The sequence below is a fragment of the Ictalurus furcatus genome, chromosome 13 (assembly GCF_023375685.1).
Source record: "Ictalurus furcatus strain D&B chromosome 13, Billie_1.0, whole genome shotgun sequence".
Classification (NCBI taxonomy): Eukaryota; Metazoa; Chordata; class Actinopteri; order Siluriformes; family Ictaluridae; genus Ictalurus; species Ictalurus furcatus.
In genome coordinates this window covers 2,662,084-2,685,758 of record NC_071267.1, presented here as the reverse complement: position 1 = coordinate 2,685,758, position 23,675 = coordinate 2,662,084, and the positions used below count along the sequence as shown (strand labels likewise).

Here is a 23,675-nt window from a genome sequence, read left to right as displayed (position 1 = left end):
AAATGTTACTTATACCCGATATATTGCATGCGGTGAAAAAGAACATCCAGTTTATTATTTAAAATTGATATTCCGCATTATTTTGTATGATTTTTTTTTCAGGAGGGAGAATCAAACTCAGTAGAAAAGCTATTGTGTCGACTTGGCCTTGAGAACAAATATGAAGACAAACTTACCAGCACGCACTTTCTTGAAATATCCAAATCCACTTTACTTTACAAGGAGCCCAGTAGAGAGAATGAACTGGTAAATGTTTTCATGCAACGGCTTTTGACAGGAGATTACAGAGCGAGACACATCTCTATCAAAAATGAAACCCAAATACCAAACTCTCAGACTAGAGCTAATGAAGATGCCTTTGCTGCTCTTTTTAAAAAGCCTAATTTAAACAGTGAAAGAAAATAGGACCAGATTCACCCAATGGATGTACAGATGGCGGTGTTCCTTTGTGCAGATGGTTTTCTTCTACAAATCAACGTGACTAAACTAGCACAGTGTCCCCCTTATATGCGATCCCTCTGCTGGTACCCAATCCCTTTAGTGGGAAAATTGAATTTCCTCTCTGGACAATGCGTCAAATCAACAAGAGCTGGTACTTGACTGATGATTCAGGAATAATCATCAGCAAGACCCTTCCTGTTTACAAAGCAGAAACTCCAATGGTGGCATTCTTCAGGCTTGGATCTGATTCCTCATCCAAGTCCCAACTGATCAACAACCTGATTAATGAGAAGCACAACACATTTTTCCACAGAAACTGTGCAGGCAGCAGCAGAAACCATCTACTGATGGATGGAGTGGTGGAGATCACTTGGTACTGTCCATCTGGGAACAGCTCTGATTATTTCACTGAATATGTTGCGTTCTGTAATCTTCATGGTGATTCCAGCACAGCTGGAACTCAGAGAGAGATACTTACTACCATGGCCTCTGTAAATGTTTTACTTTTGCCTAAGATTGATGAGAATGATAATAATATGAGAATTGTAGAGGAGTTTTGTAAGTCTCAAACTCCTCTAATAATAATATCAATAGTGTTGTCACATGAAAAGATATAATCAAATATTTACAAGAATGTGACGGGTGTACTCACTTTTGTGAGATACTTTACACTGAAGACATTTGTATTTGAGACCAAAATATGAATATGAACCAATAGATCAGAATTTCAGTTTTCATTTCCTCATATTTACATCTACATGGTATTTCCATCACTTTGGTAGAGGTTCATCTCGGTTTCAGAACTTTTGTGGATCATCTCTGTATTTCTTTGTGAATTCCAATCTGGCTTTCTGATTCTTCCTGCTGATGAGTGGTTTGTGGATTGGCCTCTATATTTCTGCTCTCAAAGTCTTCTTCGAACAGTAGATTGTGATACCTTCACCCCTGCCCTGTGGAGGTTGTTGATGATGTCACTGACTGTTGTTCACAGATCTTGCACATATTGAGGATATTGCATGTTCATTTACAAATAGAACTCTAGCATATGTACATACACACAGATCTGTTTTATTGTTTCTATTAACAACCTCTGGTTGTTAGTACACCAGAGGTTTCTTTCTTTTTCGGGACGTTCAAAATCGTTGTACTGGCTATACCCGATGCTTGTGCAATGACTGATGGATTCTCTGGTCTTCATGTGGTTTTATCCTTTTAAACAACAATTGCGGTCTTAACAGGTGAAACCTGGGGATCAAACCAAGAGTAGACATTCAGAGCTATTGATTCTTGAAACATGCAATTTAACAGGAAACTCCTGGGTAACCAGAAACACCTATCAATCACATGTTCCAATGTTTTTTGATCACTTGAAAAATGGGTGGCATTGGTGCAACCCCACCCATATTTGCAAAGATGCCATGTTCTAAGCTATTAAACATGTAGATGTAAACATCAGGGAATGAAAGCTAAAATTCCGATAAGAAATGAGTCACAGTTGTTAGTATTCAGGTGAGGCAGGGCACTGGGTGTGTGTTGCCAGGCTAGTTTGCGGCTGAAAGAAATTCTGGACTTACTATATAGTGGAGAAATTCAACAAAACGCACTTCATGTAGAAACTGTAATGAATTTCCTGGTTACACAACTGCACTATTTGAGTATGTAGTATTAGCACATTTATAGAAGGTGAGTATTTATTTATAATCGCACTATCTGGTGTCACCCAGATGAGGATGGGTTCCCTTTTGATTCTGGTTCTTCTCAAAGTTTCTTCCTCAAATCATCTCAGGAATTTTTTCCTCACCACTGTCGCCTCTGGCTGCTTATTAGTCATTAATTTATCTGGTAACACTTACTATGAAGCCCATGCTTAAAATGAATTATAGCCCCATTTATAATTATTTATAAGCAAGTATTACTGCTCTATAAACATATTTGTAACGACACATAAAGACCTATACTTCATTATAATAACAGTTATAGATACATTTATATTATTATTATTATTATTATTATTATGTTATTACTGTCACGATAGCGCCAGCAGAGGGCGCTGAGGCGACAACGTGCACGAGCGGCTTCGGGGCGCGCACGTGCTTGTGATGCGCATGGACACTACCACTGTGTCAAGTGTTGCCGGCTGTCAGCAATTAAGAGAGTGGTGACTAGTTATTTAAACCCCTCGTGTTGCTGCGCACGTCACGTGGCATTAACCTGAACTAAACTGAATCTACCCACACGAATCAGGACTGGACTAAGAGAGACAAAGCTAAAGAGTCGCAGCAAAGCAACACCAAGCCAAGCAAGTTGTGTGTTTATGCCATGCCATAGTTGAGTGTTCATGTCATGCCATAGTTGAGTGTTCATGTCATGGCATAGTTGAGTGTTTATACCATGCCATAGTGTAGCTTAGCTTCAGGTTCCGGTTGACGGTGTGGAGCTCCAGCCCGAGGTTAACAGGGCAACCTCTGGGCCCCATCTGACGTCAACATGGCGGCTTCAGAGCTCCAGCTTGAGACCTACGGGGAGGTCTCAGCTGTGGAGCTCCAGCCCGAGGTTAACAGGGCAACCTCTGGGCCCCCGTCTGAAGTCAACATGGCGGCCTCAGAGCTCCAGCTTGAGACCTACGGGGAGGTCTCAGCAGTGGAGCTCCAGCCCGAGGTTAACAGGGCAACCTCTGGGCCCCCGTCTGAAGTCAACATGGCGGCCTCAGAGCTCCAGCTTGAGACCTACGGGGAGGTCTCAGCTGTGGAGCTCCAGCCCGAGGTTAACATGGCAACCTCTGGGCTCCTGTCTGAGGTGAACATGGCGGCCTTAGAGCTCCAGCTTGAGACCTATGGGGAAGTCTCAGCTGTGGAGCTCCAGCCCGAGGTTAACATGGCCACCTCGGAGCTCCGGCCAGAGACCTACGGGGAGGTCTCATCTGCCTAGGAAGCTGTCCCGCTGCCCAGCCGAGGAAGCTGTCCCGCTGTCCAGCCCAGCCGAGGAAGCTGTCCCGCTGTCCAGCCCAGCTGAGGAGGCTGTCCCGCTGCCCTTCCCAGCCGAGGAAGCTGTCCTGCTGTCCAGCCCCGCAGAGGACATCCCTCTGCCTTCCTGCACCACTGAGTACACCGCTCTGTTTGACTACTCCGCGGAGGACGGTATTCCGTTAGCCTGCCCCACAGAGTACAGTGCTCTGTTTACCTACACTGAGGAGGACGTCTCTCTGCTTTCCTGCTTCGCAGAGGAAGTCAACCAGCCTGCTAGTCCCGCTGGGGAAGCTGCCCAGCCTGCTAGTCCTGCTAGGGACGCCGCCCAGCCTTCTAGTCATGCTGGGGACGCCGCCCAGCCTTCCAGTCCCGCTGAGGACGTCGCCCAGCATTCCAGTCCCGCTGAGGACGTCGCCCAGCGTTCCAGTCATGTTGAGGTTGTCGCCCTGAGCTCCAGCCCCGTGGCGGACGTCGCCCAATGCCCCAGTCCCGCTGGGGGCGCCCATGCGTGCACGTGCTTGTGATGCGCATGGACACTACTACTGTGTCAAGTGTTGCCAGCTGTCAGCAATTAAGAGAGTGGTGACTAGTTATTTAAACCCCTCATGTTGCTACGCACGTTGCGTGGCATTAAGCTGAACTAAACTGAATCTACCCATGCGAATCGGGACTGGACTAAGAGAGACAAAGCTAAAGAGTTGCAGCAAAGCAACACCAAGCCAAGCAAGTTGTGTGTTTATGCCATGCCATAGTTGAGTGTTCATGTCATGCCATAGTTGAGTGTTTATGCCATGCCATATTTGAGTATTCATGCCATGCCATAGTTGAGTGTTTATGCCATGCCATAGTTGAGTGTTTATGCCATGCCATAGTTGACCAAAAACCCAATGGTCACTCTAACAGAGATCCAGCATGTCTCTGTGGAGAGAGGAGAACCTTCCAGAAGAACAACCATCTCTGCAGCACTCCACCAATCAGACCTGTATTTTAGAGTGGCAAGATGGAAGCCACAGCCTGCCTGGAGTTTGCCAAAAGGCACCTGAAGGACTCTCAGTCCATGAGAAACAATATTCTCTGGTCGATTGAAACAAAGATTAAACTCTTTGGCCTGAATGGCAAGCGTCATGTCTGGAGGAAACCAGTCACCACTCATTACCTGGCCAATACCATCCCTACAGTGAAGCATGGTGGTGGCAGCATCATGCTGTGGGCATGTTTTTCAGAGGCAGGAACTGGGAGACTAGTCAGGATCGAGGGAAAGATGAATGCAGCAATGTACAGAGACATGCTTGATGAAAACCTGCTCCAGAGCGCTCTGGACCTCAGACTGGCGCTAAGGCTCATCTTCCAACAGGACAATGACCCTAATCACACAGCCAAGATAACAAAGGAGTGGCTACAGGACAACTTGGTAAATGTCCTCCAGCCAGAACCCAGACTTGAACCCGATTGAACATCTCTGGAGAGATGTGAAAATGGCTGTGCACCGACGCTTCCTTTCCAACCTGTTGGAGCTTGAGAGGTCCTGCAAAGAAGAATGGGAGAAACTGCCCAAAAATAGGTGTGCCAAGCTTGTAGCATCATACTCAAAAAGACTTGAGGCTGTAATTGGTGCCAAAGGTGCTTCAACAAATATTGAGCAAAGGCTGTGAATATTTATGTAGATGTGCTTTTTTGTTTTTTATTTTTAATAAATTTGCAAAGATTTCAAACAAACTTCTTTCACGTTGTCATTATGGGGTTTTGTTTGTAGAATTTTGAGGAAAATAATGAATTTAATCAATTTTGGAATAAGGTTGTGACATAACAAAATGTGGGAAAAGTGAAGCGCTATGAATACTTTCCAGATGCACTATGTGCGCTGCTCAAATAAAAACTGGAAAAACAGGAAGGTCACCGGAACCTGTTAGCTGTGACAGTCCATTGACCGTCCTTAACTGTGTCATGTGATTTCAAGGAAATCTGCCTCAACTTTTTCAAAACCACAATAATGCAGCATATCATTACAGGAAGAGCTAACAGCAAGCAGAAATCTCAACTGTGTCTTTAGACAGGTAAATCCTTACTTCTCTATAAACTGTAATGCAGCTATTTATTATGAATGTGTCTATCAATTATGTACATTATTTATGTGTGCATAAAGAACTGATGCAGAAAAAGTGTTCACACCAAATATTGATTTGTTTTATTGTATTTTGTTTATTATATTATATTCAGGATCATTTAGTGTGTGTTTGTATGTGTGTGTGAGAGAGAGATCTAAGTACTGCATCTTAAATATTAAACATTCTAATTAAATAATCAGTGTAATTTATTAATTATTTTAAAAATTGAAATGAAAAATGCAGAATAATATGATGTGATTAAAATATAATATCTTTGATATATCATCTGTGTCACAGTGTAATGGTGTCCGAACAAACTACTAGCAGTGTTGCATTTAAAAACAACTATTAAAAACACCTTTTAATAATGAGTTTATTTACTGTTTTACAGTAAATAAATTAACACATTCTGATCATTACTAAATAACATTTAACAGCTCAAGAATAAAATGAACATAAATCAGTAGCTTCCAATCAGTTTGTAAGAAATGTTACAAAGATGACAATTCTTGTAATATGTCAGAAAAGTACATTGTGACAACTTATCATATCAATACTTTCTTCTTATATTGCATTATAAAGCTAAATAAATCAGACCAGAAGACCCAAACCCAGAAGGCTACATCTACACACACACACACATTATATATATATATATATATATATATATATATATATATATATATATATAGAGAGAGAGAGAGAGAGAGAGAGAGAGAGAGAGAGAGGTAGATAGATAGTCATGTAATGAGGTTTGGGACAGATGCAATCACAGTTAGGAGCTTTATTGAAGAGCATATATTCCAGAGGAAGACAGGCAGAGGTCAGGCAATCAGATAAACAGGCTAGATCAGGTAAGGCAGAACTCAAGGTCAAGGGAACAAACAAAGTCAAAAACCAGAATAACAACACAATAGCACGGCTTGGTAAATGACAGCGACAATAAAAACTGAGCATACTACTTCGCAACCACATTTTGAATGAGCAGTCTCTTTTATAGTGTGGCGTGATTGTGAGTGTGATTGGGAACAGGTGTGTCTGAATAGTATTCCGGAGAAGGTGAACATATGTGTGTGTGTGTGGGTAGTGTAGTCCATGTTTGTAGGCCGCAGTGCATGAATGGGAAATGTAGTCACTGGTTGGCTGTGATGTGACATGTCACTAACTACAGCAGAACAATTTATCTACATCTACATCTACACACATACATACACACACACACACACACATTATATATATATATATATATATATATATATATATATATATATATATATATATATATATATGTGTGTGTGTGTGTGTGTGTGTGTGTGTGTAGAGACAAATGAGACAAAAATATTATACTTGTTCATTTATTTACTCAGAAAAATTATCCAGTATTACATATCTGTGAGTCGCAAATGTATGTGAACCTTTCCTTTCAGTATCTGGTGTGACCCCCTTGTGCAGCAATAACTGCAGCTAAACGTTTCCAGTAATTGATGTCTTGATATGATGATATAATGTCTTACATTTGTGTAAGACATTTGCTGACATGTGCTGTCAGTTGCATTTTTTTAAAAAAATGTTTTAGCAGGACACAGTTTTTACTCGGCCCCAAAATTCACCCTTATACCTTAAATATTTTCTGGCTTTAGTCCTAGCCTGATTCTCTTCTTCTGGAAGTCTTATCTGTTATTTTGATACTGGTTTGCAAGTATAAAACAGTTTTGGTGAATGTCCATTTGCTAATTTATTGCCCTACAGTAAAACTGCTTTAGACAAAACACAAGGTTCTTCTAACTCAGTTTACACAGGACATACAGAGATACAGAAAAACACCTGCTGTGCAGTAAAACATACAAGTCTTTTAGCTCAGTTCAAACTTATAATATAACTTGATTAAAAATGTTATTATGCTTCTAATTATTGATTATACATATTGATTATGCTTGTTAACTCATATCGAGTGTCAGATTATGCTTCTGAGTAATAATTCTAAATGACAGTTAAACATATTGATTATACTTTATTAACATATACAAATGTTAGTTACACATATTGGTACAGTTGTGTATCATCAGCATAACAGTAGAAGCTAATTCCATGTTTACAAACACACAAATTTCTCATCTGTCAAGGAGAATAGTATGATCAATGGTATCAAAAGCTGCACTAAGGTCAAGTAACACAAGCAGTGAGCCACAACCCTGATCAGAGGTCAGTAGAAGGTCATTTACCACTTTAACTTACGCTGTCTCTGTGCTCTGATGAGATCTAAATCCTGACTGATACATTCATGAATGTTGTTCCTGTATGTAAGTACAAGCATAGCTGCTGTGAACAACCTTTTCTAATATCTTGGAGATAAAGGGGAGATTTGATATAGGTCTATAGCTGGACAGTTGACAGGGGTCGAGGTCAGAAATGCAGCTCTGTGCGGTAAAGCTTGCGGTTGTGGCTTGTGTGTTTATATCAACACAGAATGGCGCATGAACTCTCTGCTAGTTTCTAGTTACTGCTCATCGTTGGTGGAGTTTGAGACTGTTAGATGCAGACCATTTTATTTACTTCGGGAATTCATCACTGTCCTTATAATCAGAGTATACGGTCCCCTCAGTGCTGATGCTAAGGAGGCGCTCTGTGAATTGTATGGGGATATTAGCGAACTGCAGAACACACCTCGATGGAATGTTTATCATCGCCGGAGATTTCAACCATGTGAAGTCAATGTTCCCTAAATTCCTTCAGCATGTGGACTTTGCAACGAGAGGGGTGAACACACTGGAGCTTGTTTACACAAACATCCCGGCATGTACAGTCCAGAGCCCCGCCCCCACCTCGGGTACTCAGACTACATCTCTGTTATGCAAATCCCAGCATACAGGCCACTCGTCAGATGCTCCAAACCGATTTTGAAGCAGGTGAAAACCTGGCCAGAGGGAGCCATCTCTGCTATTCAGGACTGTTCAGGGAGGCTGCAATTGACAGCAACTCCACCAACTCGGAGGAATACATGGCATCAGTGGCCAGCTACATCAGCAAGTGCATTGATGACTTCACTGTCTCCAAGACCATCACCACATGCTCCAACCAGAAGCCGTGATTGACTGCAAAGGTGCGTGCACTGCTGAGGACCTGAGATAATTTTACTGTGAACACCCCCCGTTTCCTGTGTTGAAACCTTTTTTCTTAGTTTCTCTGTTGACTGAAGTGTGGATGGATAAAGCCCCTCACCCTTTGCACTTTTACATGCTTTCCTGTTTTATTCTAATATGCCCTTCCACCTAGCCAATCCATAGGTTACCCATTGTCTCTGTTGTGTGTCTAGCCTGATATAAACACACTCTTTCTTGGAATAAATCAGCGATCTTGCCATTTGAACTTTGTGTGTCTGTGTGTCATTTGGTAAACTCTCCCAAGCGCTTGGTGTGGGAAATGTGCAATGACACACTTCCCCTTTCTCTCTTCTTAAGAATTGTGACCCAGAGATTCTCTAGTTTCAAATCCTAACACTTTTCTGGGGGCTCATCCCGGGATTTAGATTCACAAATCCTAACAGTGTTCACACATTCTCCCCATAAGCGGTGAGGAACGCCTAGGGATCCATGAGCCTACAACAGCTCCCACCATTCACATGCTCCCACCACACAGGGCATGAGTCGTTGTTTATACATGTGTTATCAAGTCTAATACAATAAAATCTATATGTGTATGTGTTAAGGTGAGAAGAGAAGAGGCCCCCTAAAGGCTGCTTGATTTTTCTCCTTTCTTAAATGAGCTGGTTCTGGTCAGACACCATTTCAGTCTACTGGCATGAATCCAGGGGTTGAGAGTCAGTACTGCCATGTGAGTAATGGCTATCACCGTTGTGTGAGGTCCAAAGGCGGATTTTCCATCCTTCTCGGGTCTGAGGCTTTTCTAGTACTGCATTACCTGGGGAAAAGGGGACTAGGTTTCTCTGCAGGTAAAGGGACAGAAGCAAAGACATTACCATGCACATTGTTCAATTAATGCTTGAGTGTAATCGCCAACAATCATGTCCAGGTCTCCTGTAAAAGAAACGTCAGGGTTAGCTTTAGTCCACGGGGTTGGAACTGGTCTGCCCCTTATAATTTCAAAAGGAGATAACTGAGACTCAGCATGAGCAGTTACAAGAGTTAGAGGGCCTGACGGTAGTGAAGTCAGTTGTACTTCCTGAATAATTATCAGTTTGAGTGCTGTCACTAATTTAGACTGACCACTTCCACCCATGTCTAATGATTTACATACAGAACAAATAACACACAACAAGGACAGCAGGAAGGTGCAGCATGATGGTAAAGTATGTTGAAACAGCAAGAGGAATAGAGAAAAAAGAAAAAACATAGCACATGACTGAGACAGACTCAGGTTAATCTCCTATTTAAAAATTCTTTGCTAATAGGGTAATACAGTAATGCCAAGAGAGAACACTACTCAGTGGCCAGACCCAAATAACTATTTATATTTATAATAATGCCAAGAGAATTAATTAAAAACTAAAAAGATGAATTTCAGCAATTTACTAAATGAAAGTTTTTGCTAGCATTATAAACAAACTCAGAGGGGGTTTTGTGTTCACCTAAAAACGTATAATAAAGGGCACAAAAACAATCCACTCATTTTCAGACATTGCAAAGAGAATCTTTACCATTCTCCCTACTGCCTAAATCTTTAAATATCTGACAATACATTGCATTTTCTGGTATTTCACTGTAAACTTGTTACAAAACAAGACTCAAACAGGAAGTAAGCACAGGAGTAAAGTCTTTATTTACACACTAAAGTCACTAGTACAGGAAACGAGAAAACAGGGTCAAAACAGAAACAAGATTTGAGGCATGAAACAAAACTTAGAACAAGACTATGAAACTATACAGCATAGCACAATAATCCATCAACGCATTTTACACCTGTACTCATCTAGCATTTAGCTATGACATGAAACAAGAAACTATACACGAAAACCATTTAACTAAGGCTATGGGATGGAACACGAAGCCAGAACAAATCATGGAACCGCTACTGTTTAGCACATTTACACAAATACACATTAACTAGAACGGAGGCGTGATACATGAAATCAAAGCAGGGCATAGAAACATTACCACATGGCATGTTACGCATCTAACATTACCGCCAATACTCGTTTAACTATGACATGAAACAAGGCACTAGACAGGCCATGGCCACATTAAACCTATCGGTCTCTAATACCACGCGCTGTATGCAGCAACTCAAGGGGTTTAAATAAAGTCACAATTACCTTAACTGCTGACAGCTGGTAACACTTGAAAACACACCCTCGCACCTCCGCCAATAACTGAACAGGGAGGGGACAGAACAGAAACCAAAACAAGTGCACATGTTCGTTGTAAACAAAGTCTTATCATCCATGCGCACTTCAAGCACGTGCATGCACAGTCTCCAGCTGTCCGTGCACGTCGTCGCCGCAGCGCCATTTGCCGGCGTGACAAAACCAGTGCAATGCCCTAATTACTTGAAAGCTTACAGTAAAATCCTATAAAATAATGACAGTATTTTGCTCTCATGTAGATACTGTAAATTTACAGCAGTTTTTATAGTGTTGTTACATTCCAGAAAGATCAGAAAAGTTGGCAAGATATACACAATCTACAAAACTGGGATGCAGCAAAATGGGGTCCTTAAGCTGTATTTAAATGTAATGTGTGACACTCTTATGGGTTTGAAAGGGAAATGAGATGGGAGGCAGGCTTCAGACATCTCAAAAGAGCATTTAATTTTTCCTTTTTCTTTGCTTATCAGCAATTTCTCTCACTACGCACATATACGCACATATACACACATATTGCTCTGTGCACCATTGAGCTCTCTCCTGTGGCTCTTGTCGATTCGCCTTTTATCCTTGCCCTCGCTCAATGAAACTCTCATCAGCCCTCCAAAATCCCCACAGGTGTAGGTCCTTACCACTCACTCTTCCTGGCTCCACCCTTCATTCACAAACCGGCACTCAGCCATGCCCCCACCTCCACATAAAGTTTGTATGATTTTCTTGGAAGATTTGCTTTTAATGTCAATGGAGAACATTCTTTTTGTCTTTAATTTATTTATTCATTTTCATGTAATTCATTTACATGTGATTCATTTACATGTGATTCATTTTCATGTGATTCATATTCAAGTGATTCATTTTCATGTGATTCATTTACGTATGATTCATTTACATGTGATTCATTTACTAATTTGCTTCTCTTTAAATCCAGTTTTAGACTGTGATATTACAAAGGTCCTTCCAGATTATTACTTGCTACACTGTATGAGATAACCCCAGTAAAATTGCCTGAATTCTATAATATAATTTGTTCACCATGTTGGGTTTAAATCATCTAAAAACAGATTCGCAATTAAATAACATTACTTTGTTTCAATTCACATCCTTCAAAGCATTGGCATGATCTGCTTACTCTCACAATCCACCAAACACACACACCCAAAGTCTCCATAAACAAATGAGACAGCAGTGTATCCTACAAAAACCGAACGTTGTCCACAATGTGAAAACACCTCGGAGAGTAAGCTGAACTAACCAACAAAATTACCAAGACAAAAAGTTCCAGTAAGAGAAAAAGCCCCTACCGACTTCAAGTCTGATAAACAGTCTGCGCACAATAACAAATATAATGTCCTTATCTTTTAAAGACTTGTAACAAATAATATAACAGTGTAGCACGTAAAGCCAAGGAGATAACACTAAAAAAATTAAATAAACAGAAACTCTAACCTGGTCAGTGTATCAAAACAGAGAAGCACATACAGATGTAAATTTTAAGAGGAGTGAGTCCACAAATTCTAGGCGAACTAATGCAATGACAATATCTTCAACCAAAATCCAAATTCTGTAGAGCTGGAAGGCTGAGTGCAAAAAATAAAAATAAAAATAAAAGAAGAGGGAAAAAGACTCCGCTGTGTAGGTGATGCAGTTCACCCCGATATCAAGAGTTTAACGTAGTCTCCTGCTCCCTCTGCTGAAATAAAGTCCTTCTGAACACCGTTATATGTAATGCGAAGCCGAGCTGGGTGAAGTATTCCATAACGAGCGCCCTCAATACCACGAAGTTGACGCCGAACCTCGTTAAATGCGGCCCGGGCTGTCTTGGCTGTGTAGTCAGGGAAAATGGAGATGGTCAAATCCCTCACTTTAATCCGCTGGAACTCTCTTGCATGGCATAAAATGTCACTGTGATGGTGGAATCTGCACACAATAGCTCGTGGTCGTTCACCAGGCTTGGGCTTCGGCTGAAGGGTCCGGTGGGACCGGTCCAAAACCGGCTCCTTCTCCAGACCAAACATCTCTTTTAACAAGGCTGCTACAGCAGCAGTTGTACAGGTGTCAGCGCCCTCTGGAACTCCCACTATCCTGTTATTGCACCGTGACCTCGACTCCAAATCCTCACATTTATTCTCTAATTGAGTCCCGGTGGCAGTGAGAGACTCGATAGTAGTCTTCATATGAACTATGTCATCGGTGCAACCCGGAGAGAGCGTGCTCCATTTCCCCAACAGTACCTTTCAGTGTTGATATGGTAGCCTCGGTAGAAACTTTATCACTAGCCAGCTGTGTTTTCACGGCCTGCAGGTCAAGCTGGATAGTAAACAGCGCTTCCCCGAGAGCCTTCTGTAGCTCCTTTTTAAAAATATCGGCGATGTCCTTCCTCAGTAAAACCAGCAACTCAAGCCTGAGTGCGGCGAAGTCAGGGTCACCGCTTGGCAACTCGGATTCAGGGGAAGAAGGAGACTTGCTCACGGCGCGCACACTTGGCCTCAGTCGTGTCTGAATGACAACGGGTTTTCGTGTTCTTTCCAGACATTTTAACGTACCACAAAGTTAAAAGTGCAAACAAGGAAATGGAGTAGAATAAGTCAAAATATATTGTATGACCGAAAAGCGCAAATTAATTACAATTTTAATCGAAATCAGCAGGAGCCTCCAACTTTGCATCCTACTTCATCGAATTCCAAATTCTGAGAACATTCTTTTTAAAATGATGAAAAAAACCCCACACATATGCAATGAACATACATCATAATATTGTTGAAATTAATAACTTTTTTGGAGCTCACAACAGAGATATGTAGCATACATGTTTTATGATGTTTAGTTCAGGCTACTGGAGAAAATTTCTATAAATAGACTTTAAAAAGTATGTTTTCTTCTTCGATAGTCCATCATTTTTCTATGTGACTGTGTTTATGAGTTAATTTTTGTCAGGCTCGTTTATGGGTCATAGGGCTCGCATTGGATCAACAGTACTACCTGCAATGGTTACATCTGTGAATTGACTGGTCTGGAATGGAATGTCTATGTTCGTGGGCTTTTAACATACTCTATCTACCGTTTTTCTTCAATCATTGGGATTGACTTTCACAATGCTGCGCCATTTGTTTCGGTCCAGAGCATCTTTCTCCCAGGTGTTGACCTCCATGGCTCTGGTCTTCATATGACATTTTAGCACATCTTTATATGGGAGTTTCTGTCCACCCTGCTTCCTCTTTCCTACGCACAGCTCCCCATAGAAAATGGCTTTTGGCAAACATTCATTATTCATTCTTATGACATGGCCAATCCATTGTAGCTTTGATGAGGGATTCTGCACTAACTGTCCCAGCAAATTTGAGCACCTCCACATCCGGTACCTTATCTTCCCACTTGATGCGCAGTATTTGCCGCAAATAACAAAATTGTGTCTTGGTTAGCTTTTTGAAGTGCCTGCAGTATAATATCATTGTTTCCGTTGAGTAAAGCAGAGATGTAAGTACAACCACGTTATACACTTTAACCTTAGTTCCTATTTTGATGTCATGACAAGACCAGAGCTGTTTCTGAAAAGCACCAAAGGCTTTTGTAGCTGACTGAATTGTCCTTTCTACTTCGAGATCTGATGAGTTGATGTTGGTGACTATGGTCCCCAAGTATGTGAAAGCCTCTGAACTTTTCAGTACTACCCCATCATGCAGTATGACAGGTAGTTGAATTCCACTGGGATTGCACATAGGAGGGGGCTGGTAAAGAAGTTCTGTTTTGGAAACATTAATCTTTAAACCAAACAGAGTTGCAGCAGATGAGAAACAATTTTATGAATGTTGTCAGCATCAGTATGAACCAGGGCAGAGTCATACACCTTTGCCTAAATTGTGGGCCACCATCTCCAAAATGGCAAAAAGGTAGAGTGTGAACAGTGTTGGAGCAAGAACCCATCCATGGTTTATGGTGAAATCTTTGCTGACATCTCCTCCAATTGATACTTTGCCTGACATACCCTCATGAAACAGCTTAATTATGTTGACAAGTTTATCTGGATAGCCATATGTTCAAAGCACTTCCCAGAGTGTTTCTCTGCCCACCATATCAAATGCCTTTGAGAAGTCAACAAAGACAATGTACCTCGGTTGCTGCTGCTCGGTGATATGTAGCTGTCTCAGAGTGAAGATCATGTCAGTGGCTGCTCTTGCAGCCCTAAAGCCACAGTGGCTCTCAGGGAGCACTTCTTCTGAGATGGTTTTTAGTCTATTCAGCAATATCTTTGCCATGATCTTGCCAGCTATCGACAGGAGAGAGATTCTTTTGTGGTTTCCACACTCACTTTGGTTGCCTTTCTCCTTGTAACTGATAACAATCAATGCATCTTTGAAATTCTGCAGAAGACATTGATTTTGCCAACATGCACTGTATAGCTCCAAAATCTTAGACTTCAGAGTGGGACCACCTTGTTTCAGCTATATCTAATTCTACCATAGTGATGGGTCCACATAGCTCTTCTCTGACTGGTTTAGTTGAGAGCCTTCCACACTTGGGTCAGCACTTGGTTCAGTTGTGCCTTGCTGATTTTGGAGATTGCAGAAATACTCCTTCCAATGTTCAATGATGTCTTTCATGTTCGTGCACAGCTTGCTTCCATCTGCTGATTTCGCTGGGGCCACAGTGTGGCTTCTTGGTTCATAAATAGCTTTCGGCCCCGAAAATAGCCCATGGGAGCGTTCCTGTCTGCTAAAGATTGCAGTTCATCTGTTTTTCTGCTCCACCAGTTATTGTTATTACTTTATTATCAGGATCTCCCTCGGAACTTTTGCATTTACAGCCTTAAATTTTGCTTCGCTTCATTCAGTGTTCTCTTTCAAGTGACATATGTGCAGCTTTTGCTTCTCTTTAAGCGGTTGTTGGATTGGCTCAGTCTGCTCTTGAAACCAGTCAGGAGTTTTTCTCTTAGGGTGGCCAAGTACCTCACTAGCAGTATCCCTGATCTGCTTCCAGCACTCTTCGGTGTTAGTCAAATCAATGAGTGGATCTTTGGCATCCCGAAGAGCTGATGTTAATTTTGTGACCAGTCTTCTTCGATGCTCCATACTGCCTAACTTGGTGACATCCAATTTCTTGGGTGCCCCACTAGGAGTCTTTCGCCTTGTCAGTAGCAGTTTCACCCTGATTTTATATCGAACCATGTAGTGATCAGTCGAGCACTCTGCCCCACGTATTGCTTTAGTTGACAGACACTCTGACATGTCTGTTCTCTGAGTCACAACATAGCAAATGGAAATGCTTTGATCTTGGATGCAACCAGGTGAAATAATTCTTATAAATAGATCTCAGGTTGATAGAAGAAAGTGTTTGTAATACATGGAGCCCTCTGAGCACAAAAGTTCAACAGAAGCTCACCATTGGTGGTGTTCTTTCCTTTCCCAAATTTTCCCAATTTGGCTATGACACCCTCATAAATGGTATGGTGCTTACCAACCCTGGCATTGAAGTCTCCCAGGATGAGACACTTGTCTGTCTTCAGGATATTATCAGCCACTTCGGCCAGCTCCTGATAGAAGAACTTCTTGAACCTGGCCTTGTTTTTCAATCCTTGTCTCCTGCAAGGCAGCAATGTCAATGCTGTATCTTGCCAACTCCTTGGCTATCAGAGCTGTTCTCCTTTCTGTTCTCAAATCATTGTCTAGCATTGTCCGAACATTACATGTAGCGACAGTCAGTTTTATCTTCTTGCACTTCTTACCGCAGTATTGAAGACCCGTTGCCATGGTGAGCCAGCCAGCTAGATTTTGAGCAAGCTTTCTTTATCCCACCTTTTCTAGGGGCTTCCCCTTCCAGGGCGGGCAGTGCTGTCCCTAAAAAGGGCTGCTCCGATACTCACACAGCTGCCTCAACCTGCGGTTGCCCAAAATTCAACAAGGTAGCAACCATCTAGTGTGAGCCACCTGACTGCAAAGCTCATGCTGGCAGCTACCAGCTCCTCAAGCCTGCTGCCATCATATGTACTCCATTGCCACAGAATTTTCCACACCAAAAACTCTCCTCTTAACATGCCTTGCACAGAAATAAGACAGACGAGGTAGTGCCCCCACCAACAGTGTCTCTGGACTTCCAGATCCGGACTCAAGTGATGCACAAGGGTGTACCAGCCTTGATGGATAGGGAAGTTGCCCCGCAGTGACAAACTAACTAGTCTAGGGGTGCCATTCATTGTCAAGCACTCTGGTTCCTCCGTATGACGCCAAGGTAGCTGTATCATTGGCCTTTTCTTATCAGAAAAAAAAGATTCATCTGCTACAAAACCACCATCATCATTCCACTGCATCACAGTCATCATTGGATGCAGTTTAACATCATGCCCAAGACAGAAAAAAAAGTATGTGCCTCCTGTTTTGTATCATACTAATGAATTAGCAAGTATGAAATAACTAAAATTCTCTCTCACACATCCTACTTGCTGCATCCTGTGGGATCCCAGTCCTGATGCTCAACTCTAGTCTTATCCAGATCTCCTATAAACCTTTCTGGCAAGCTTTATTTAAAAAAAGAATAGTCCACATCGTATTCGTATCTGCATTTGTATTTGTTTAGAAAGCATTATCTTTTCGATCTGGATAATGTATTCATATTTGGTTATATACAAAACCTCACACATTACAAGTGACTCTCTTTGTTCTTTTTTACTCTGACAGTTGGGATTGCTAGCTGAGCGCAGACTAGTGGTGACAGATTATTATTACACTCAGCATACTGGAAAGCAGTCTGTCCAAAGCTATAAACTGAGACCCAGACATTCACTGAATCAAACCAAAGAGCACCAGATGGTAAGTAACACTGAAACGCAGAGGTGTTTGTACTCAGGTTGTGTATATTTTTATATTTTTCTTTAAAAATATGTTACTATAAGAATATGTAGCATGTGGAAGAAAATGTTATTCAGTTCATTGTTTTATAATATATTTGGCTTTATTTCATATGTTTTTTTCAGGAGGGAGAATCAAACTCAGTAGAAAAGCTATTGTGTCGACTTGGCCTTGAGAACAAATATGAAGACAAACTTACCAGCACACACTTTCTTGAAATATCCAAATCCACTTTACTTTACAAGGAGCCCAGTAGAGAGAATGAACTGGTAAATGTTTTCATGCAACGGCTTTTGACAGGAGATTACAGAGCGAGACACATCTCTGTCAAAAATGAAACCCAAATACCAAACTCTCAGACTAGAGCTAATGAAGATGCCTTTGCTGCTCTTTTAAAAAAGCCTAATTTAAACAGTGAAAGAAAACAGGACCAGATTCACCCAATGGATGTACAGATAGCGGTGTTCCTTTGTGCAGATGATTTTCTTCGACAAATCATGGTGACTAAACTGGCACAGTGTCAGTATGCGATCCCCCTGCTGGTACCCAATCCCTTTAGTGGGAAAATTGAATTTCCTCTCTGGACAATGCGTCAAATCAACAAGAGCTGGAACTTGACTGATGATTCAGGAACAATCATCAGCAAGACCCTTCCTGTTTACAAAGCAGAAACTCCAATGGTGGCATTCTTCAGGCTTGGATCTGATTCCTCATCCAAGTCCCAACTGATCAACAACCTGATTAATGAGAAGCACAACACATTTTTCCACAGAAACTGTGCAGGCAGCAGCAGAAACCGTCTACTGATGGATGGAGTGGTGGAGATTGCTTGGTACTGTCCATCTGGGAACAGCTCTGATTATTTCACTGAATATGTTGCATTCTGTAATCTTCATGGTGATTCCAGCACAGCTGGAACTCAGAGAGAGATACTTACTACCATGGCCTCTGTAAATGTTTTACTTCTGCCTAAGATTGATGAGAATGATAATAATATGAGAATTGTAGAGGAGTTTTGTAAGTCTCAAACTCCTCTCCTTGTTGTACTTACTGATGAAGGGAATGATAATGAAGATGCTGTGTGTGAGATTGGAAAAAGAAAATACAGAGTGGGACTAAAAGGTAGAAGTCTGCCTAAAGTGTCTGCTGTACTCAGAGATTTGATCAAGAACTGTCTCTCAGAAAAAGACATGACTTTCAGCCTTGAGAAAATGACAGAAAACACAAAGGTCAGTGTGGATGAACACAATGAGGCCTGTCAGAGAGGGAAGGAAGCTGCTCAAAATACTAAAAAATTTCTAGATGGAAAAGATCCACTGACAGTAAAAGAGAAATACCTGCCCTGCCAGGGAAAACTGTGGCATGACTGGTGCCAAAAGAGAAAACACTTACGGCAGCTTCAAAGTAACAACATAGAAATAGAGCTCAGCAAAAAACAAACTGAAATGAAGGAAATAAGACTGAAACAGCAGAAACATGGCTTCAGTGAGCTCATGGGGTTATTTGTTGGATGTTTAAACTCTCTGTCAATCAGTGAGAGAAAGTATTTCCTCAGTTGGACTGGAAATTACCTGGATGAGTTCACTTCAGAGAAACTCTCTGCCATCCAAAAAGAATATCACCAAAGATGGACAAATGTGTTGGCCTTGAAAAAAAACCACGACAGAGCTGAAGGACAAACAAATCTTAGCAAATTGAAGACTGAGCAATCAAACTTAGAAAAAATATCAACAGAACTGAATGCTGTCAGCTTTGGCCTGGAGCACATGATGAGAGAGATTGGCCAGATTTATGAAGCCTCAGTCTCTGAGGAGAAGAGCAATACAGGGAGAGAAGATGGAAGCTGGTCTTACCTGCCTGAACTTGTAGCTGAACTCATGATATCTGGGCACCCGATGGAGCTGATGGATGGTGATACAGCTTATGTTCCTCTAACTTGGGTTTCAGCTGTTTTGGATAAAGTCATCAGGAAACTGGGAGACCAGAGAGTTTTTGTGCTGTCAGTTTTGGGAATTCAGAGCTCTGGGAAATCCACCATGCTGAATGCCATGTTTGGGCTCCAGTTTGCAGTCAGTGCAGGCAGATGCACCAGAGGAGCCTTTATGCAGCTGGTTAGAGTTTCTGAGGACATGAAGGAAGATCTGAAGTTTGACTACATTTTGGTTGTTGACACTGAAGGTCTCAGATCTTCAGAGCTGTCTGGAAACAACATCCATCATGATAATGAACTTTCCACATTTGTGGTAGGATTAGGAAATATGACTTTGATTAACATCTATGGAGAGAACCCTACTGAGATGCAGGAAATACTTCAGATAGTTGTTCATGCATTCCTGCGGATGAAGAAGGTCAGTCTGAACCCCAGCTGCATGTTTGTGCATCAGAATGTTTCTGATATTGCAGCTAAAGTGAAAATCATGGATGGAAGGAGACATTTGCAGGAAACACTGGATAAAATGACTAAACTAGCAGCTAAAGATGAAGACTTCTATGTGGAAAATTTCACTGATGTCATTGCATTTGATGTAGAGAATGATGTGATGTATTTTGCACAGCTCTGGGAGGGTTCTCCACCAATGGCACCAACAAACCCACGCTATAGTGACAACATTCAGGAATTAAAGAGTGTTATTCTCTCTCATGCAGCAAAAACAAATGGTCTGAAATTATCACAGTTTCAAAAGCGTGTGAGAGACCTGTGGAATGCTCTACTGGATGAAAATTTTGTGTTTAGTTTTAAGAATGCACAAGAGATATCAGTGTACAGAAAACTGGAGCAGGAGTATGGGAAATGGACCTGGAGTCTGAGGAGTGCCATGATGACTGTAGAAGATAAAATGCTTAACAGAGTGGCCAGTAGAACTGTACAAACAGTTCAGAGGGAAGATCTCAAAGAAGAAATGGCAGGAACCCTAAAGAATGTCCAAGAGGAATTTAATCATTATTTTGAAGAACACAATGAAAAGGAAACGGTGATTCAGTGGAAATACAAATTTGAGACACAAATCCAGAACCTCCATGATGATCTAATAGAGGAAGCAAAAAGAAAAGTGGATGACAGCATTCAGCAGAAAAGCATTACACAAAACCTTGATAAGGAACGTGTGTACTACGAGAAGAGACTCCTTGAAAAGAGCAAAGAACTTGCTTCAAAACTTAAAGAAAATGTTAATAGTCAAACAAATGCAAAAGCAGAATTTGATTCAATGTGGGAAACATGGGTCTCTGAATTATCTGAACAAGCTCCTAAAATTGAAGATGTTAACATCTCAAAGGACATCACTGAAGTTCTGGGAGAGGCCTACAAATATGACTTGGTTGTAAATCGAAAGAATTCTTCAGAGTATAAGCAGATTACAACTGCCAGTGATTACAGCAGTTATGTAAAAAAAAAAATCAACAATGTAACTCATTGGTTGTCTTTTACACCAGAGATTAATAAAGAAATACGTGATCTAATTATTAAGGTCACTGAACAAACTAAAAAAACAGTGGAATCATTTCCATTCTCAAAACAGGGATACAATTCAAGTTACCTGCGCACCATTGCAAAAGAGGTCAATACACAAGTAAATTACGTCAACAAAGCATTTACAAAAGATTTCTATGTAGATCTCTCACTTTATGTGTGTCACCAGTCAGAAAAACGCATCTCAGAGCTTCACAGGAAATTCAAAGAAGCAAATGATCCAAATATTTATTTTGAAAAGAAAAGGGCTGAGTACTTTAACATCTTTCAGAAATACTGGGAGGGAGCAACATCAGCAGCTATACTTGGAGACCAGGTTTGCAGGAAACTGAAAGAAGCGATTCTGCAGAATGTCTACAACATGATCGCTCCATTTGTGTGTGGACAGATGAGAAGGAAACCACCATTTAATGGGAACAGAGCTGATCTGGAAAAACACATTCTGAAGTCTATGGCAGAGCAGGAGGGAGATAAGGATGAGAAGTTTAATAACTACTTAACATACATGAACCAACCTAGGGCTCACTTTGAAGATTTCATCAAGGCCAAGGTTAAAGAGTTCATGGCAGCTGAAAACCCTGAGGCAGTTTCTGCCATTAAAGTACACATTGACCACAAACAGAAAAGAGTCATAACTGCTGCAATTATGGCAACAAATGAAGTGAAAGAAGTCCATGGGGATGCAAATCAGTGGCTGGAGTTTTTTTCCAGCAGCCTTGCAGATGAGTTAGGAAATACCAGAGTTTACTTGTGCGATGAAGAGTGTAATGATTGCATTGACTATGATGTTCTTGGGGAAGCTATAAGGAAGGAACTCTCAGCTGCTGTTGAAGAGTTAAAGAAAAGCCTCAGTAAGATTTCAGACTTCTCCATGGAGAAGTTCAGAGAAAGACCTGATGATACTCTAATCAAACACTTCTGTGGTTGCTGCTGGGAGCAGTGTCCTTTCTGTGGAGCCATCTGTACCAACAGCCAAAATGACCATCCTCTAGATCACCATGCTGATTTCCATCGCACATCTGGAATGAATGGAATGTATTATAAGAGCACAACAGAATTCTTCATCGACTTTTGCACAACAGCTGTGGCAAGTGACAAGTGCTTTTACCCATCAAGTGAGTCTAGGGCAAGTTTTCCTTTTAAAAAGTACAGGAACGCAGGTGGGAAGTATGAGAAATGGAACATCTCCACTGATTTGTCTGAGCTGGCTTACTGGAAATGGTTTGTTTGTGAATTTCAGGAAAATCTTGAAAAGCACCATAACAAAAGGTTTTATGGTAAAGGGGAGATTCCTGCTAAGTGGAAAACTTATAGCCAGTCAGATGCTGTTGAAAGTTTAGAAATATGGTAATACATCTTAATGCATTCTAGCACTTTTATGTGCTTTCTGACAACCCATGACATAAAACATCTGTATCTGATGGAAGAGCAGCCACAGTCCATCTTACCCTAATGAGAAAGCTTAAGCCACATCCACATATGAAAATACTGCACTCTGCAACACATTCATGCTCTTCAGCTTCAAGATCAAATTCTAGCGATATGTACTAGCATCACAGTCCCTGCTAATTCATTTAACAAGACAACAGTTTTCAGTGACCTTAATTCACTGCATATACTGAGGTGTGTTGATTTTTTTTTTAAATGATTCTCATAACTATTGTTTTGTAAAGTGGATATAAAAAGTACATATGAAATTATACCTATGTTTATTTTAATAGACATATGTTATCTAAAAGTCAACAAAGTACTAACACATTTATAACTGATTAGACCGCTAATGAATCTGTCTTCAAAACTTTATTTGCAATTTCACTGTTTGTCCAGTTTCTTTAGAACTCAATTATAAATCGTGTACAGTAGCACTACTTGTGTTGTTCTCTGCTTGATATATCGCTTTGCTTGTATTTCCTCACTTGTAAGTTACTTTGGATAAAACATTTGCTAAATGAATAAATGTAAATGTAGATGGAGGGGCAGAGAAAGTTATTCTACATGTTGCTACATGAAAAGGTTAAAATCAGTCTCTTTTTTTTTTATCCGTGATTTGTTATTTTACTGTAAATTTAGTTGTGAACAATATAATCTATATTACCTTTTTGATTGTTTTGGAAAACCTTCTGAGAAATAAAAACAGTAATACTTTGCATTTGACATGTAATACTTTTAATCATTGTGTTATAATTAGCAATGTTATTCTCTTTATAATGTAGTAGTAGTAATCCAGTGGTGGTTCATCCATAGGGGCAGGTTGTGCAAAGCCCCATCATTTATTTACTGTTTAACAAATATTAATCTTCAAGTACTCATTCACAACTCCATATATGTTAAACACCATTTAAATATTAATTACATAATGAATGGTCAATGATTTAAATATGTTGCTATTTGACAGATATAAGCTGATATAAGCTGTTGATTTGCTCACCTTTCATTCATTGTGGTCATAAGTGTGGGTATGGGAACAGGGATAATTGCTGAATGTTATAGTTATTTTATTTGTTTTAATGGTCGTTATTGGGTTGTTTTGCCATG

At 40.9% G+C, this 23,675-nt stretch overlaps 1 protein-coding gene across 1 annotated transcript; it reads left to right on the top strand.

Annotated features, from left to right (window-relative positions):
* The first annotated feature begins 5,303 nt into the window (after window positions 1–5,303).
* LOC128617285 (interferon-induced very large GTPase 1-like) lies at window positions 5,304–23,304 on the top strand. Its single transcript, XM_053640360.1, has 3 exons — window positions 5,304–5,461; window positions 17,501–17,632; window positions 17,797–23,304. The coding sequence occupies exons 2-3, from the start codon at window positions 17,630–17,632 to the stop codon at window positions 22,489–22,491; spliced, it is 4,698 nt and encodes a 1,565-aa protein (XP_053496335.1). The 5' UTR covers window positions 5,304–5,461; window positions 17,501–17,629; the 3' UTR covers window positions 22,492–23,304.
* Window positions 23,305–23,675: the final 371 nt, after the last annotated feature.